At 29.2% G+C, this 18,599-nt stretch overlaps 1 protein-coding gene across 1 annotated transcript in view; it reads left to right on the top strand.

Annotated features, from left to right (window-relative positions):
• The window catches only part of LOC111690994 (3-hydroxy-3-methylglutaryl-coenzyme A reductase), a 79,908-nt gene that overhangs the window by 57,567 nt on the left and 3,742 nt on the right, over positions 1-18,599 (top strand). The window contains exons 2-4 of the mRNA XM_023453612.2: positions 9,176-10,265; positions 17,744-17,831; positions 17,905-18,480. Coding sequence (XP_023309380.2) covers positions 9,914-10,265; positions 17,744-17,831; positions 17,905-18,480 — 1,016 coding nt within the window. The 5' untranslated portion in view covers positions 9,176-9,913. The remainder of the gene's footprint in view (positions 1-9,175; positions 10,266-17,743; positions 17,832-17,904; positions 18,481-18,599) is intronic.

Below are 18,599 nucleotides of genomic sequence, written 5' to 3'. Positions count from 1 at the left end.
AGTTCAGTTCTATTTCAATTCTAGTTCAATTCTAGTTCAGTTCTAGTTCAGTTCTAGTTCAGTTCTAGTTCAGTTCTAGTTCAGTTCTAGTTCAGTTCTAGTTCAGTTCTATTTAAGTTCTAGATCAGTTCAAGTTCAGTGCCAGTTCAGTTTTAGTTTAGTTCAAGTTCAGTGCCAGTCCAGTTTTAGTTCAGTAACTGAGATGAACAAAAAAATATATGTATGTGTATGTACATATATAAAAGGGACAATAAATATCACATTTTCAGCATTAAATAAAAAGTAACAGGACAACAGCTAAATCAACGAGAGTATGTTGTAATGATCTCTTCTCGCAGTTATGACGTCATCATTGGAATCCATGTAAATGTATAAAAAAGAAATAAAAAAGAAAGATAAGATGATAATAAAAATAAATAAAAATCGAAAAATACCTGGCTAGCAGAAATTTAAGATGGACAAAATTTCATATTTGCATAAACAAATTTATGACGTCATAAATAGAATTTATGAAAATAAGGAAGAAACAAAGAAGAAAAACTGTATGATGTATGTAGTGGCGCAAAGATTAAGTAACGCAAATGAAAAAAACTATCAGGCTAACAGAAATAATAGTTGAACAAAAACTTAGTCAATTCATGATCCTCATTTTAATGACGTCATTGAAATTAGTATTAAATAACAAAAATAAAAAGTACGGCAAACATTTTTGATTTTAACCAGGTACTAAGAATTGAAAGTAAGTCGATTGTTTGTTTATTAATAAAATATTTTTCGTAAAAGCAAATTTACCAATATCAATAAACCACGAAAATACCAGGATAACATAAATATTAAATAGACAATTTCTATATTGTTTACAATTACCTATGACGTCATCAATTGAATTTGTTAAACAAAAAGGACGAGAAACGGAGTTTTTAAAAATTTTCTATTGTACTAGGCGCACAGTATAACAAGAAAGATGATAAAAAAATATTATCTAAATGCAGCAACCAAAACACAAACAGATATTGCAATAAACACCAGGCTAGCAGAAAAAGTAGTTAGTTGTAAACTTTTTGATCACTTCCAGGTAGTTATGACGTCATCAACTGGATTCATATAAAAATAAATATAGTTTTATTTTTTAAAATTCATTAGGCCACCAGAAAATGTAAGAAGCACAAGATGAAATAAACATGTGACGTCATAAGAATGTATAAAATTAGTAAAATTCAATTCTATTTATTCAATCAATATGATGTTTCAAAAACAATAGGCTATCAGCAATTTTAGGCAGGTACTTTGTATAATCAATCGTTTTTTTGATCCTCATCACTCTAATAAATAAAGAAAATACAGTAAGAAATTGTATAATTGTATCAGGCGCAAAGAATTGAAAAGAAAGTCGATTGTTTACAAAAATACTGTTTTATTAATTAGATCTTTCAGTGATTTGTGACGTCATCGACTGGTTCTTTAATGTACAGGTTTATTGAACAATTTTTCTAAAGTTTACTAGGCTAGCAGAAAAAGAAATAAGTTTAAGATGAAATAAAATATAAAAAAACAAGTGACGTCATAATTAGTTAATATTTTTTTTAATTTTACATTTTACACAGTTATTATTTCACAAAAATAACAGGTTTTCATAATTTATAAGAAGTAGGTGGATAATAATAAATTTATTTTTTATTTTTTTTATTTATTGGAAATTGGAAAAAATTTTGGTTAACGATTTGTTAAAAGTAATAGGTTATCAGCAATTTTAACAAGATTGTTTTTCACATTGTTTCTTTTTTGATCCTTCTTTACATATTTACTTTGTTTTTTTTTGTCATCCTAATTAGCTTAAAATATATATAACAACATCATCTGAAAATAAAAAATAGAAAAGCAGAAAATAATAAGAACGAAATGTTAAAAGTAATAGGTTATCAGCAATTTTAGTAAGATTGTTTTTCACATTATTTCTTTTGATCCTTCTTCACATGTTTTGTTGTTTTTTTTCCATGATTAAAATGCAACAGCATCATTTGAAAATAAACTAGGAAAACAGAAAAAATAGTAAGATAATTTACATTAAAATGAAACTATGACGTCACAACATAAACAAATTTTAAATGATTGCGAAGTACAAAAGAGAGAAGTATAAAAATTAAAGTTAAAAATTTAATGCAGTGTTGCCAGATGATGTAGCTTTTAGAAGGATTAAAGTGAAATTTAATAAAATATTAAAAAAAATTTAGTTCAACAACGACATACAAACCCAATTCACATCCTTCATTAGATGATCTTCATTAGAAGATCGACAATCAATAAAATTACATGATTTAGAGTATCAGTTGTACAGCAAAATTAGAAAGTGTCGACAAACAAGACAATAAATAATAATCTTATTTTTTTGATGACGTCATTACATTTTATTTTACCTCTTCTTTAATTTTCCTTTTTATTGCATATACTCTCTTTTCCATAACATTGGAATTTTTTACATTAGTTGTTGTACACAACAATGTTAATCAACAACAATTTGATTATTACTGATCTACCGTTATGTTGTTTACATTAAAACTAAAAATTTGCACTCTACTGCCGGCAAATTAACACTATATATACTAAATTTTATTTCTAAATATTGCATAAACTTTTTATCCAACAACAATAAAAACGTATTAATATGAGAATACAGAACAAAAAGCTCTGTGCAAAAACTTTTTTTTAATTATCTCTATAAAAAAAAAAAATAATTAAGTTGATATAATAAAATTGCATTTAAAAATATATTATAACTCAATATAAAAAATAAACTTAAATCTATATCGATCATGCCACACATATTGATATTCAGCCGATAAACTGAACATCCTAGATAAACGATTTCAACCTGCAAAAATAAAAAATACAGCAATAAGTTTTAAAATAATTTAACTTGACAGAATTACAAACAGACTTCCTGATTTTCTCGTCTAGTAACATAATCCAATATAATTCTTTGGGTTTCTTTCATTGTCTCATAGGTTCGATGACATATTAGAAAGTATAAGTACGTGTTGAAACACGATAATGTTGGAATAACAAACAGAAAGGAAAATTCGATTACAATTGCATCATATTCTAAGAAGTTTATATCTATGATGATCTCATAAAGAAAGGCAGCATTTATAAGCAATATGCCCAAGAGCATACTAACTATGGCGGGTCCATAGACGACATTAACATCCTGCAAAACTTTTGCTAGCTGAAAGTAAACTTTGGCAAAAGGTCGTTTTACTGTTCCATGCTGCAGCTGATTATTTAATTTCGAAACACAATATTCAATATAACTCAAAATAAGACCATGGTGCAATATCATATAATGTTGCATGGCATATAAGTAACCTTCAAATGTACATTGAAATACATAAAACCAGTCCGTCTGCCATACAGTACCAATATTTATAATATTAGCCAAACTATTTGTTAACATGATTAAAATATTTAGCTTTACAATTGTTACAGTATTTTTATCGGCTGATATATGTTGTTGTTGTTTATCAAAATATTCGATTTGCAACGTAAATAATATTTGCAGCAATTTCTTTAAAACTTTATCTCCTTTAAAGCGCAACAATGTAACCATAAGAAATAAAGATGCATTGGAGAAAAAAGTTCCAAAAGCTGCAATATTTTCGACCAAACTCATTTCACTAGAAAGTTCAATATTGTACATCAGATCGAATAATGCAATTAAAATGTATAAAATAGTTTGAAAGTAAACAAAAATTTTAATAATTATATACGATTTCACAACACGTTTGGGTATATCGATATATAAGGTGGTAAAACCAAGAAATATACCATGACAAAGAACTACACGCAATAGCCAATCAAACCAACCTTTCATTTTCGATTTTCAATAAAAAACTAGAATGTTTTTGTAAATTTTAAACAAGAAGAGGGTGTAAACGGTTTAATTATAATAAAATGCTTTCACTGCATTTTTATACAATTATAATAAATAATATTTTCAATAGTTTCAATTTATTTAATCAATATACATAATTGTCCAATTCACAAGCCTTGTATATATACGTAGAGCATGTATTTATACCCTACACCACTATAGTGGGGAGGGTATTATACGTTTGTGCTGATGTTTGTAACATACAAAAATATTGGTCCAATACCCACTTTAAAGTATACCGATCGATTCAGAATCATTTTTTGAGTCGATTAAGACATGTCCGTCCGTCCGTCTGTCCGGCTGGCTGTCCATGTAAACCTTGTACGCAAGGTACAGGCCGCAATTTTCAAGATAATTTGATGAAATTTGGACCAAGCATGTTTTTTGGCACAGGTACGAAGCCTATTGAAAATGGTTGAAATCGGTCCATTATTTCACCTAGCCCCCCTACAACCGTACCTCCCGATTTGAACTTTTTATGCCATAATTACGTCAAATATTCTATTATCTCTCTAAAAATTGGTACAAATAAGTTTTATATAAGTATAAATGACACTGTAGATTTTCGTAAGGATTGGCCCTTATTTGACCCTAGCCCCCCATACAAACCCTCCTTCAAAAAATGTCCTAAACGTCTAAAATTGACTTGTAACCATTTGTATCGCAATGAAACTCAACAAAACTAACTGTTATTTAAAAATATATCCTTTTCCCAAAATTTACCGACGATCGGTTCATATTTGACCTATATAAAGCCTCATTTAGAAATTTTGGTTTTTTTTATCAATTAATTGCTTAAATATTTTGGAATAATATTCAACATAAAAGTTTCTTTATAAAAAGTAAAAATTTTAAAAATATACTCATGGCGTAGGGTATTATATGGTCGGCCATGCCCGACTATACTTTCCTACTTGTTTTGTATTAGGTTTACAGTTGTGTATAAATGTTGTTGGTAATTTCCATTAAAAAAGCTCGCATAACTTAACGTTTGTTTTTCTTATGTTTATTTTGGTATTCAATGTCAAACTGTCAATCTCATGTGAATGTCCAATTTTAAAGAAGATGAAATAGAAGAAGAATAAAATACAAGAGCAGTTGTGAATTGGACAAATAAATACACACTCAGTGATTACACTTTTATTTAAAACTACTTGCAAAAAAAAAAATAAACATTAATATTTAATTTGTTTAAAATTAAGTATACATAAACATTTGATATAATAAAATACCATTTAAAAATATTTGAGAAATCAAAATAAATAATGAACTGCAATCTATATCAAAGAAACTGCAAATATTGATATTGAGCCGAGAAATTGAACGTCCTAGTAAAACGATTTCAACCTACAAATAGTGGGGGGGGGAGAGGATGGAAACATTAGTTTTAATTTTTTAACTTGTCAAAATTACAAACTTCCTTATTTTCTGCTCTAGTAACACATTCCAATATAATTCTCTTGGTTTCTTCTGTTGTCTCATATATCCGATCACAAATTAGGAAATATAAGTAGGTGTTGAGACACGACAATGTTGGCACAGTAAACAAATATAAGCATTCGACAAAAAACTCGATAACTGGAATAGATTTTGTTGCCTCCATGATCATACTAACAAATATTATATTTAAAAGCAATATTCCCATGAGCATAATAAAAATGGCAGGTCCATAGGTGACATTCACCTCTTGCATAATAGTCGAAAGCTGATAGTAAACATTGGCAAATGGTTGTTTCACATCTTCATGTTGCAGCTGATTATTTAACTTTGTAAAACAATGATTAATATAACTTAGTAGGAGACCATGATGAAATATCATATAATGTTGCATGGTATATAAATAACCTTCAAAAATAGATTGCATTACAAAATACCAATCTTTCTGACATACTAAACCAATATTTACTAAATTAGCCAAACTATTTGCCATCATTATGATGATATTTAGAATCAATATATTTATAACATTTTTGTCGGCTGAAATATCTTGCAATTTATCGATATATTTTGTATGCAACACCTGAATTATTTTCAACCATTTTTTCAAATCTCTATCTCCTTTAGTCCGCATCAATGTAACCACAACAAATAAAGATAAATTTGAAAAATGAGTTGCAAATATACAAAAATGATCGACAAAATTCACATCATCCAATAGTATAATATTGTATAATAACATCGTTAAAGCATTCATAATATAAAAAATGTTTTGGAAATATACACAAATTTTAACAAATATATACGATTTCACTTGACGTCTGGAAACATCTATATATAATGTGGTGAATCCAAGAAGTATGCCATGACAAAGAGCTAGACATAATAGCCAATTGAACCAACGTGTCATGTCCGTTTTGTTTTACCAACTGAACGATTTAGTGAACATATAATAAGCCACGAAACAGAGGCACATTTTAATTATAATAAAATACCTTTAATGATTTCAATTTAACTAAACAATGTTGCAACAAAGGGGCACTTTACACGAACACACTTTGCGTAAGTAAAGTCTTATGAAATAGTAAAATGAAATTTCATCCGTATGACAAAAAAGAAAATAAAAATGTAATAAAATTATTTATAATCTTTGAGTTAAGACGATGATGAAAACAGCGGTATTCCATTTCTCCTTTGTGTTAACATATCAATACATTACCATATTAAATGCAAATTGTTTGTTTTTTAAACATTTCAAAATCATGTCAAATCCATTGTATACGTATTTTCTCTCAATGTATTTTTAGACAATGCTATCTCTTTTATACAAAATTTCGACAGATCATGTTACTTGTGTGCTCGTTTAAAAGGGGCTTAAATGAACTAAAATTGAGATTATATTTTTATATTAAACAAGTAGGAAAGTATAGTCGGGCATGGTCGACCATATAATACCCTACACCATGAGTATATTTTTAAAATTTTTATTTTTTATAAAGAAACTTTTACGTTGAATATTACCATAATTCCAAAATATTTAAACAATTTATTGATAAAAAAACTAAAATTTCTAAATGAAGCTTTATATAGGTCAAATATGGGCCGATCCTCGGTAAATTTGGGAAAAGGATATATTTTTAAATAACAGTTAGTTTTGTTGAGTTTCATTGCGATACAAATGATTACTAGTCAATTTTTAACGTTTAAGACATTTTTTGTCAAATAAGGGCCGATCCTGACGAAAATCTGCAGTGTCATTTATACTTATATAGAACTTATTTGTGCCAATTTTCAGAGAGATAATAGAATATTTGACGTAATTATGGTATAAAAAGTTCAAATCGGGAGGTACGGTTGTATGGGGGCTAGGTGAAATAATTGACCGATTTCAACCATTTTCAATAGGGTTCGTCCCTGTGCCAAAAAACATGCTTGGTCCATTTCATCAAATTATCTTGAAAATTACGGCCTGTACCTTGCGCACAAGGTTTACATGGACAGCCAGACAGCCGGACAGACGGACATGTCTTAATCGACTCAATGATTCTGAATCGATCGGTATACTTTAAGGTGGGTATTTGACCAATATTTTTGTATGTTACAAACATCAGCACAAACGTATAATACCCTCCCCACTATAGTGGTGTATAGTAGCTTTTAAAAGCAATAAGTTTAATTACAAAAAAATAGACGAAAGTATACTTTTCGAGAATTATTTCGAAAACTGTGTTAAAAATTTGTTTATCTGTGTCATAATTGACACACTATGGTTTTCATTTAAATAACTATTTATCGATTAATGTGTAAAAAATGTACAATGTTACTAAACAATTTTTTTAATTTTAGCTGTAAAAAATTAATTGTATATCAATTATATTTAAAAAAATATTGAACCAAAAAATATATTTTTCAAAATATTATTGAAATTGCAAGTAAGGAGTGAGATCGAAAAATTCTTAACATACATATATGTTTATAAAAAAGAAACCACTAAACTTACAGCTTTATTTTTCTTTTAATTTGATTCAAATTATTATTACAGTTTACAAAAAAAAAATATTTTTATTGTTTTATTCACTAGTGATGAAATTTTGAACCCATTTCGGAAACCCTTCCATTAACGTTTTTATAGTGCTTTCTGTCACTTTGCTCGAGCATGTAGTCCATCTCCGTTTAAAATCTACCACACTTTTGGACACCTTTTTTGTACTCTTCAATTCTCTTTTAACAAGAGCCCAATATCTCTCCACTGGCCTTAGCTCCGGGCAGTTTGGAGGATTTGCCTCTCTTGGTACAAATACCACATTATTGTTCTTGTACCACTCAAGGGCTTGTTTACCATAGTGACAGGATGCCAAGTCAGGCCAAAAATAAGTGGACACATTATGAAGTCCTATGAATGGAAGCAGCCTTTTTTGTAAACATTCCTTGATGTAAATTTTGGTATTTATAGAGCCCGTTGTAACAAATGATTGGCTTCTTTTGCCGCAACTGCATATTGCTTGCCATACCAAGAACTTTCTGGGAAATTTTGTCTGCTTTTGGGTCCTAAACTTTTCTTCAACATTCCCTCGAACATCAGCAACATAAAACTTTTGACCTGGAAGTTGCGAAAAATCTGCCAGAACATACGTTTCGTCATCCATTATGCAGCAAGAATATTTTGTTTATAAAACTTGACTTTAATTTCCGTGCTCTGTTTTTGGCCTCTTAATTTTTGAGCAGCGTTCCTGTCAGGAACTTTTTGAGCCTTGTATGTTTTTAAACCTGCATTAGCTTTAACTTTTCGTACCAAATAGTCCGAGCACTGAGCTAACCGAGCTGCTTTCCTGCCGGATGTGTTGGGAGCTCTTTTGAAAATGCGTTCTATTTTTTGGCTTTAGAAACATCATGTGGACCATTCCTTCTACCTGAACCAGGTTTTCTATCAACTGACAAGTTCTCCCGGTACTGTTTAATAACATTGGAAACAGTTTGACGGCAGACCTTTGTATGCTTGGCCAACTTTTTGTAAGACCAAGTTGGGTTTAGTTGAAAATATTTAATAATTTCAGTACGCACTTTTTGCTGGTCACTCATTTTAATCAAATTAACAAAAAAATTAATATAATTGACATTACACATAATAACTGACATGTTTTTCAAAGGTAACTTGATCAAAAAAAAAATCAAATAATACTTTGGTTGAAAAATGTAATGTAAAACGTGTGTTAAGAATTTTTCGATCTCACTCCTTATTCTTAACAGTTATATATTTATTGCAAAATAAATCAATTTAAAATATTAATTATTTATTTTTTTCTATTGCAGATCATTAAAAGAAAATTACTTCCAATCAACAGAAGAAAATTGGCAAAACAACAAAAAAATAACGAGCAAATACAACAGAAAAGTTGTTTTTTTTGTGCATAAACGACAACTGTAATTGAAAGGAATCAAAAAAAGAAAAATAAAACAATCTAACTGTTATAAAGAGACCATAACATTACAAAAATAAAACAAATCTCAACTGAGACGTCAAAAACACTTGATGCAAATAAAAACAATACTAAGCTAAAAAAACAGACAACAACAACAATAAGTATTCTACAACAACAAATACACAACTAGAAAAAGATAAATGTTTATGTCAGCGCCATCTATAAAATCAACAAATAATTATAAACAGAATATAACGTGTAGAGGCAAAACGGATGTTATTGATTGACAATTGATTGATTTCCTACTGTTTCCGTTATTATATAATTTAAAAAAACAAAAACGAGTATTTCTTCTCTGCAATAAAACAGAATTATTGGCCAAAGAGAAATAGTTTGTCACCAACTCTTTTAAAGACATCATCATCATTAACCAACAATAGTTTACTAAAAACTCGTGTGAGCTTTCGTTTAACTGAATCAACGTCAACTGCAACACCAACTGACTACAAAAAAAAAAAAAGAGAAACAATATTTTACATTTAAACTATAGGCAAACGCTTTTGGCAAAATTCAACAAAATTTTCATTTTTGCACAAATTTCATTTGGAATCAAAAATTTCTCTACATCATGATTGGTCGTTTATTTCGGGCACATGGCGAATTTTGTGCATCACATCCATGGGAGGTTATTGTAGCATTGCTTACAGTGACAGCATGTATGCTGACAGTTGATAAGCAACAATATATTACCACCACTACTACATCAGATGCTGGTGGAGGTGGTGGTGGCAGCAGCAGCAGTAGTCATACATCTAGTCGACATCGTCCCTGTCATGGCTGGACACAATCATGTGAAGGTCTAGAGGCTGAATATAATGCAGCCGATGTTATTGTCATGACAATTGTCCGGTGTGCTGCTGTACTCTACTGTTATTATCAATTTTGTAGTCTACACAAATTAGGCTCCAAATATATACTGGGTAAGTGTTAGGTTTTTTTGTGTTTGTAGTGGTAGTAATAAGATTATTCATGGACATTTTTTATACAAGAAGGAATTTAGGGAAAAATTTCTATATAAAGTGTGGACTATATTCTTGACTATATCCATAGCTATACTCTGGACTATATACTTTGCTATAGTCTGGACTATATCATTTGCTATAGTCTGGACTATATCTTTGGCTATAGTCTGGACTATATCATTGGGTATAGTATGGACTATATCCTTGGCTATAGTCTGGACTATATCCTTGCTATAGTCTGGACTATAGCCTTGTCTATATTCTTGACTAAAGCCTTGACTACAGTCAGGACTTTAGCATTGACTATAGTCTAAAAAAATATGGTCTGAACTATGTCCTTGACTGTATATTGGACTATATTCTTGACTATGTCCTTGACTATATCCTGGAATATATCCTTGACAATAGATAGTCTGGACTATATCCTTGGCTATAGTCTGGTCTATAACATTGTCAATATTCTTTACTTAAGCCTTGACTATAGCCAGGACTATAGCATTGACTAAAGTTTAAACCTAGACTATAGTCTGAACTCTAGCTTTTGTTTAGACTTGTTTCGATTATAGTCTTAATTATAGTGTAGAATATATATTTGACTGTAATCTAGACTTTAACCTTAACTATAATTAAGAATACATATTGTCTTTACTTTTGTCTGGAATATAGCCTTGATAACAGTTTGGATTGTAGTCTGTACTACAATCGTTAGCCCTCATTATGTTCTGGACTATAGTCTTGGATAAAGTGATGATTAAAGCCTTGAATATAAACGTGGAGTAGACTCGATTCTAAACTATGGCATTGCCTATATACAGTCTTGACGATGATTGTCTGAACTATAGCCTCGACTATTGTGTAGAGAATGGTCTTGACTGTAGACTAGACAATAGCCTTGACAATTGTCTGGACTTTAATTAGTCTTTACTATAGGCTGGAATATAGTCTTTACCATAGTGTGAGCTATAGTCTTGACTATAGTCTACATATATAAATATGTAGACTTTAGTATGGATTAGAAAGTATTCTGGACTATAGCCTTAACTATAGTCTGAAGTACAGCCTTGACTATAGCCTTGACTATAATCTGGACTACAGTCCCTTCATATAATATATTAACGATAATACTGAACATTTCTTCTTGAGTGTATTATTGTACAAAATTTTATTGTTATTCCGTTCTTTTTTTTATGCGCTTAAGTTCAAATCTCTTATTTGAAATTGTTTTCAGTTATTGTTTGCTCTAAAAGGTTTTCGTCGTACATAATCGTAGATACATTTTGATTTATGTATGTATGTCTGTCTGTCTGTCAGTATGTGCAAATATCACAATCTATTGTTGTGATTGTCATAGACTGCGGTTTGTAGATACATGTTGTATAACATTCATTCAAATTTATCTCATTTGTTCCAACTTTTTTTCTCTGCTTTTTCATTCATTTCGTATCTTTTTTCCTTATGCACATATTTCTAACATTCATTGTTTGTAATTGCTTTGTTCAGAGTATTCAGAGTACGAGTTTTTTTTTCTTTTCATCTTTTCATTTAAGAATAAAAATAGTTTGAGATTTTTTTTTATGTCATCATGAATCTACTGTTGCAAGTATAGGTCAATATTTCATTCAGATTTTGATATTGTATAATAAGCATTAATATTTCATCTGACCCTTGGTTGGATGATTGTCTGTTTTTTTCGTTTTCGTTTTCATTTTCTTTTTTAATTTGCATTACAATGTTGAGTATTGAATATGTAACTGTACTTGCCTTATACGCACATAAGTATGGATTGTTATTCCGTTTATTTTCTTTATATTTTTTTTCTGGGAAAAGTATAATTTTGCTCAATGATTGTTTGCCTTTGGGTTTTTTTTTTCTTTGAAATTTTGTAAAATTTCTGTTTATTTGCAAAGTTAATTGAAATTGTAAAGACTTCCTCATTTATGATTGCCAATATTGTTTATCTCAAAAAAACCAAAATACCGTAAAGGTATTTAAAACTGACATTGAAAAAATACAATCCAAATTTTAGTAATTAAATTTCTTTTACTCTAAACAAAAATTTTTGTAAAGTTATTAATAAATTTGAATTTACTTAAGCATATGTATAAAATGTCAAGGTAACATAATGATTATGATGTATATTTTTTTATTAGCTATTAACTGCTAATATCTAAAATCAATAGACTTCATAAAATGGTATTTGCCACCATGGTATTTTTACGATAAATAATATTTATCAATGATATGTATTACCTGTATTACAATGATAACACAACAAGCTTTTAATGCCAATCCCTATACGCATACATACTACATATACTGCCAATCTACATACGTAAATAAATTTCGAGTATCTCTCATATTAAAGATGTTTTTTTTTTGTCAGTACGTTTTTCGTTTTAATTCAAACTCGTTACCATCAAGCTGTCAATATGTTTATTCAGTATGAATTTTAGGGATTTTTTTTAAATATTTTATTATGTAATAACGATTTTATCTAATACGTATGTATGACAGCAGTGCAGACTTTCGCATGTCGATAAACAGTAGAGAGCAAATTTTTAGCTGAATAATTAAGAAAGTGAATTAAAATTTGTACTCAGGATTTGTCAATTCTAACGTTTTAATATACGGGAGTGGTTAGTGTTCTAGTCTGCTAGAACGGATGTGGTGGATTCGATTCACACCTGAGGCACTGGTTAAGGAGCGCACAATAGACCCAATAGAGGCCTAGGTGTATTTCTTCGGATTTGATGTATATACATCCCTCTTTAAAACTAAGTGTTGGCTTAAATTATTGGAACTAATATCATCTCATCTAAATTCAGGTGTTATCTCTTTCTAAGCCACAAAGAATGGATTTAAAGAGGACTACAACTGTAGACAGAGCTATCTTCCTAGACCATATTATCATAGAGCAAATCTTTAGGTAATGGATTAGGAAGTAAATTTAAATTAATCCTCGAAAGTTGTTTTTGATTACTCAGGGCGGGTTTTTTACTACTCAGTTAAACTGGGCTTAACTTGCTGATTAAACACGGAACAAATTTAGGTGGACTTTAACCGATGATTGTGTTTTTCAGTTTTGGATTTAAGTTCAGTTAACTTTGCTAGTATTGCCAACTTTTCACTCAAAAACATAAACAATGAACAGCTGTTTTTTTTTGTGCAAATAATACTTTTGTAAATGTAAATAAACATTTAAAACAATAATAAATAAAACAAAACAAATTAGAAAATTGCAATTCATTTAAAATATTAAGTTTTTGGTCTTCCGAAATCATTGTTTTTGTGAATTGTGTTTTCTCACTTATAACTTAAGTTTAATTGGCCAATAACACTCAGTTAAACTAAGTAACGATACTGTTTACTGAAAAACGCAAAACATATATTAAACTAGATCTTTAATTGAAAACCCCGCCCTCAGTTAGTTAATTTTCTTCGCTAGTTTAAGCGGCCAATGGTGATAGTTTAAACTTGAGAAAGAAATGCAAAAGTTTAAACAGCTGATGCAAAAAATTAATACAATTTTTACTAAAATGAATATTGAAATGATTGATATATTATTTATTAGTATAAATTATAGGGACTTCAAAATATATTTTTTTGCTGTAAATTTAAGTTTTCAATAGTTCTTATATTACATTTAAAATTGTCTTTTTTATAAAACATGCATTGTTTTAATAACAAACAGTGACGTTTTCTGATGTTAAGTATTTCAACACTGCGAAGTTTAATCTTCTACTGAAAAACATCTAAGGCGATTAACATTAGGATCAATTTATTTTTAGATTAACTAATCTGATTATTCTTCAGAGATATGACTGTGGGGCTAAAATGAATTGATTCTAAAGGGTTAGGATGCAAAAGAGTAACCTACTTTGTATCGTAACCTACTTTGTATAAGTTGCTTAATTGGTAGTAATTCAATGAATCTACGTGCATTACAAGTTTCCCTTTTTTAGAGAATTTTAAAGTTAAAAGCTTCAGATATTATCTAAAGATTGCCGGATATGCTACAACGTACCTGCAATGGTCAAAGTATATATAGCTCGAATACTTGAAAACGCCTCTAGTTAATCCTGCTGTTAAAAGGCCTCAAGTAAAGCATTTAGGGAAATCGTAAACCTACTACTAAACCGCAAGGATGAGAGATAGTTAATATTTCGAATATACCGATACCTTGTTCGAACTAACATTCATTCATATCATTCATTCGTTCCCACGACAATTGGATCTTCGCCCCGAAACGACCCGAGTCATACTCGGCCAAAGATTGTCAACCCAGCGACAGCTGTATCAACCGAAAGTTTTTTCCCCAGGAAAAAACTATCGGCCACAGTAGAGCTGTTACAACAACAACATCAAAATATTCATTCGTAAATAATTCAAACCGAATTAGTACATTATGTGTTAAACGCAGCTAAAATTTGATATAGCGAATCATGTAATTCAGTTCCTAATAAATGAGTTGAATGACAAATAAATGCTTTGTGTGAAAAGGGTACTATTTGGTAATACATATTTAAATAATCGGTTAGATGAGGTCCTTAAACTAGTTAAATAAAACAATTTGTCTAATAATAGTCTGTGATATTTTAGTAGAATTTAAATAAAAATCTTAATCATATTTCTCACAATTATCCACCACTGTACATGTCAGCAAAAATAATATGGAATTCAATATAAATTTCTTTATACCAAACAATATTTTGCAATTTTGTTCTTTACATAATCATTTAGAATAAATCAATCTAAACTCAAAAAGTACTAATAAATTGGACCTTCTTTTCATGTAAACAAAGTTTCTCAGATTACTTAAGTTGTAGTTGTTCTTGTTGTTATAGTGTTTATGGTAAATATGAATGGACGAATGAATTGATTTTAAATTAAAAAGAATTATAAACTAATTCAATTTAATATTGATTTTATTATGTTAAAGGCCGTCGTCATACACGATTGATTATAAGAGCCAACTTTAAATACTAACAGTGTATTAACCTTGTTAAAATAAACAACAACAATAATAATATAAATAAATAAATTAGAAAATACAAGTAGAAGGTAAATAAATATGTTTGGAACATTTGAATTTTGAATGAATTTATGTAAATTTTTTTAGGAAATTTTAAAAGTGATTTTTTAAAATTTTCAAGATTTAAGATGTTGAAAATAAAATATTTTATTGACATATAAATGTCAACATCCATAGGCCAACATATTGTAAAAAAAATATTTAATGTTTACATTAAATAAAAGAAACGCATGTATGAGCACAGAAAAAAAAAAATCATGCTATAATTTTGAAATTTTTATTGAATATTTTTATTTAACCACCAACTGACGTTGTACGTGACACTATCAACATAATTTTACACACCCATAATCAGACAAACATACACATAACTAATCTTGAACATATAAATATTTCAAAAATATATCCATATACATATATTTACTTCCTTTTTTATAACAGGATAAAGTAGTTCTCTATTGTATGAACTGGATGAACTAGTAGCTACCAACATAGTTTAACACATTTTTTGCCATATTATATGTAGAAACATTTATTTACAATCTCACACAAATAGCTACAATCTTTTTATATCAAAATTAAGGTTTTTTCCTTTATATGTTGCACGGGATAAATTATAATAATTTTTAACTACATATGTACTAGACTATAGTCTATAAAATAGAGTCTAGTCTATAGTCTAGTCTATAGTATAGTCTACAGTATAGTCTATATTATAGTCTATAGTTTAGTCTATAGTCTAGTTTATAGACTAGTCTATAGTCTAGTCTATAGTCTAGTTTATAATCTAGTCTATAGTCTAGTCTAAAGTCTAGTCTATAGTCTAGTCCAAAGTCTAGTCTATAGTCTAGTCTATAGTCTAGTCTATAGTCTAGTCTATAGTCTAGTCTATAGTCTAGTCTATAGTCTAGTCTATAGTCTAGTCTATAGTCTAGTCTATAGTCTAGTCTATAGTCTAGTCTATAGTCTAGTCTATAGTCTAGTCTATAGTCTAGTCTATAGTCTAGTCTATAGTCTAGTCTATAGTCCAGTCTATAGTCTATAGTCTAGTCTAGTCTATAGTCTAGTCTATAGTCTAGTCTATAGTCTAGTCTATAGTCTAGTCTATAGTCTAGTCTATAGTCTAGTCAATAGTCTATTCAGTAGTCTAGTCTATAGTTTACTTTTAATTAAATATTTTTTCAGCATCCCGCCATTATACAGAAACCATAGAAATAGTTAGTAATAGCTTACAAAAGGATTTTTTCATTGAACCATAAATAGGTCCTATCTTTATAAATAAAGTGTTTAAAATTCTTTAATTGAAGGTAGAGCATCTCTCTAAAGTTTTCATAAAAATGAACTTAATAAAATTACTTATAATAATTACAAGTGGTTTGCACCATTTCCTGTAGGGAAGTGATTCTCAATATTCGTTGTAATTGAATTTTGCAAAATATAATTTTTTTGATTTTCTTGCGATTGTGTCGCTGGTAAATTTTTGTTAAGCTCTGACTGCCATCATCCATATTAACCCCCCATCATATTGAAGGTCACTGTTAAGCGCACAACCAAATAAATACGTTTCCACAAATAAATGTTCATACATAATACATACTTGCATGCATACGTAGTAAATTTATGTAAGTTGTAAATATTTAAGACCGGTCTTTATTTTAAATCCTTATTGTTGTATATACACAATATGTACTACGTAAATACCCAACATTACGGGAGGCGATTGTTCCAAATTAACAGCTAAATATTTTAACTTTTGAGTATCCTATGAGGAAGTTGATTGATCCTTATTTATTTTAATCGTATTAAACTTCATGTAAAACAGACAATTGACTGCAAAAGATTTCTCCCTCATGGTGTAATAAAGAAATCTCCGATTATTTTACTTTGGAACACTAAAATTTGAGATTTTTTTCTACTGTCTTAAAGGGATACTTCTTGTCAAAACTGATGGGTATGAAGCAGAGTAATATTAAATAACGGCCATAAAATACAAGTATTTTGAAGTTTAATGGTTTGTTTATTTTTATGATTATACTTACATACATGTACATATGTATGTGTGTATAAATGTAATTTTTCAAGATATTTCAAAAAGTTAAAAAGAAAATGCAAAAAATTCGCACCTTTTTAAATTCAGTATACATAATAGTTAATTAAAACAACAGTTTTATAAGAAAATAAATATTTTACAAAAAAATACATTAAATATAAAATTTGTAATTTTAATTTCCCAATATTTTCCGGAAAATATCCGGGTATCTCCCTAAATGGTACCTTTGCAGAAAAAGAAATTGAAATTCAAGATATTCGGAATGAATTGTACATATTCCGTAAAACATCGCTTAAATCTTTCAAAATTTGCTGATATTTAATAAAAATATATAATTTTTTATTCTTCTTTTAGGTATTGCTGGACTATTTACTGTCTTCTCGAGTTTTATATTTACAACGACCATAATCAAGTTCCTAGGAAGTGATATATCCGACTTAAAGTGAGTTCTCTATTAATAACCAATTAAGCCTAGTTTCTTATTTTTTTTTTTCTTTCTTAATTTCTTTCCACAGAGATGCTTTATTTTTCCTATTACTACTCATAGATCTATCGAATTCGGGAACTTTGGCTCAATTAGCTTTAGCCGGTACGAATCAAGCAGAAGTCACAAATAATATAGCACGTGGTTTGGAACTATTAGGTCCAGCCATTTCACTAGATACAATTGTGGAAACTTTAGTCATTGGTGTGGGTACACTGTCGGGTGTTCAACGTTTGGAAGTTCTCTGCACCTTTGCCGTTATGTCGGTTATTGTGAATTATGTTGTATTTATGACATTCTATCCGGCATGTTTATCGTTGATTTTGGATTTGTCTCGCAATGGTATGGACATGTCATTGGTTAGAGCTAAAGCCAAGGAATCAATAATATTGAAGGCATTAAGTGAAGAGGAACAAAAGACTAATCCTGTAGTACAACGTGTTAAGATTATAATGACCACTGGTCTAATGATTGTTCATATTTATAGTCGTATGGTATTTTCGAATAGTGAATATGAAAGTGTCGACAAGACTTTGACACCGAAATTGAATATGAATGTAAATAATAATCGTACAGAATCGGGAGAATTAAGCGATTTAATAATCAAGTAAGTAATATTGTTCTAGACATTCTATTTACTTTTAAACTATTTTTAATAAAATTGTTTTAAAATAAATTTATCAAAATCTATGCACTGCTTATCAATGACCTATATAATAATTTAAT

This window comes from Lucilia cuprina, chromosome 4, assembly GCF_022045245.1.
Source record: "Lucilia cuprina isolate Lc7/37 chromosome 4, ASM2204524v1, whole genome shotgun sequence".
Lineage (NCBI taxonomy): Eukaryota > Metazoa > Arthropoda > Insecta > Diptera > Calliphoridae > Lucilia > Lucilia cuprina.
Note: the sequence above shows the minus strand (reverse complement) of the source record. Positions and strands in the feature narration are given on the sequence as shown.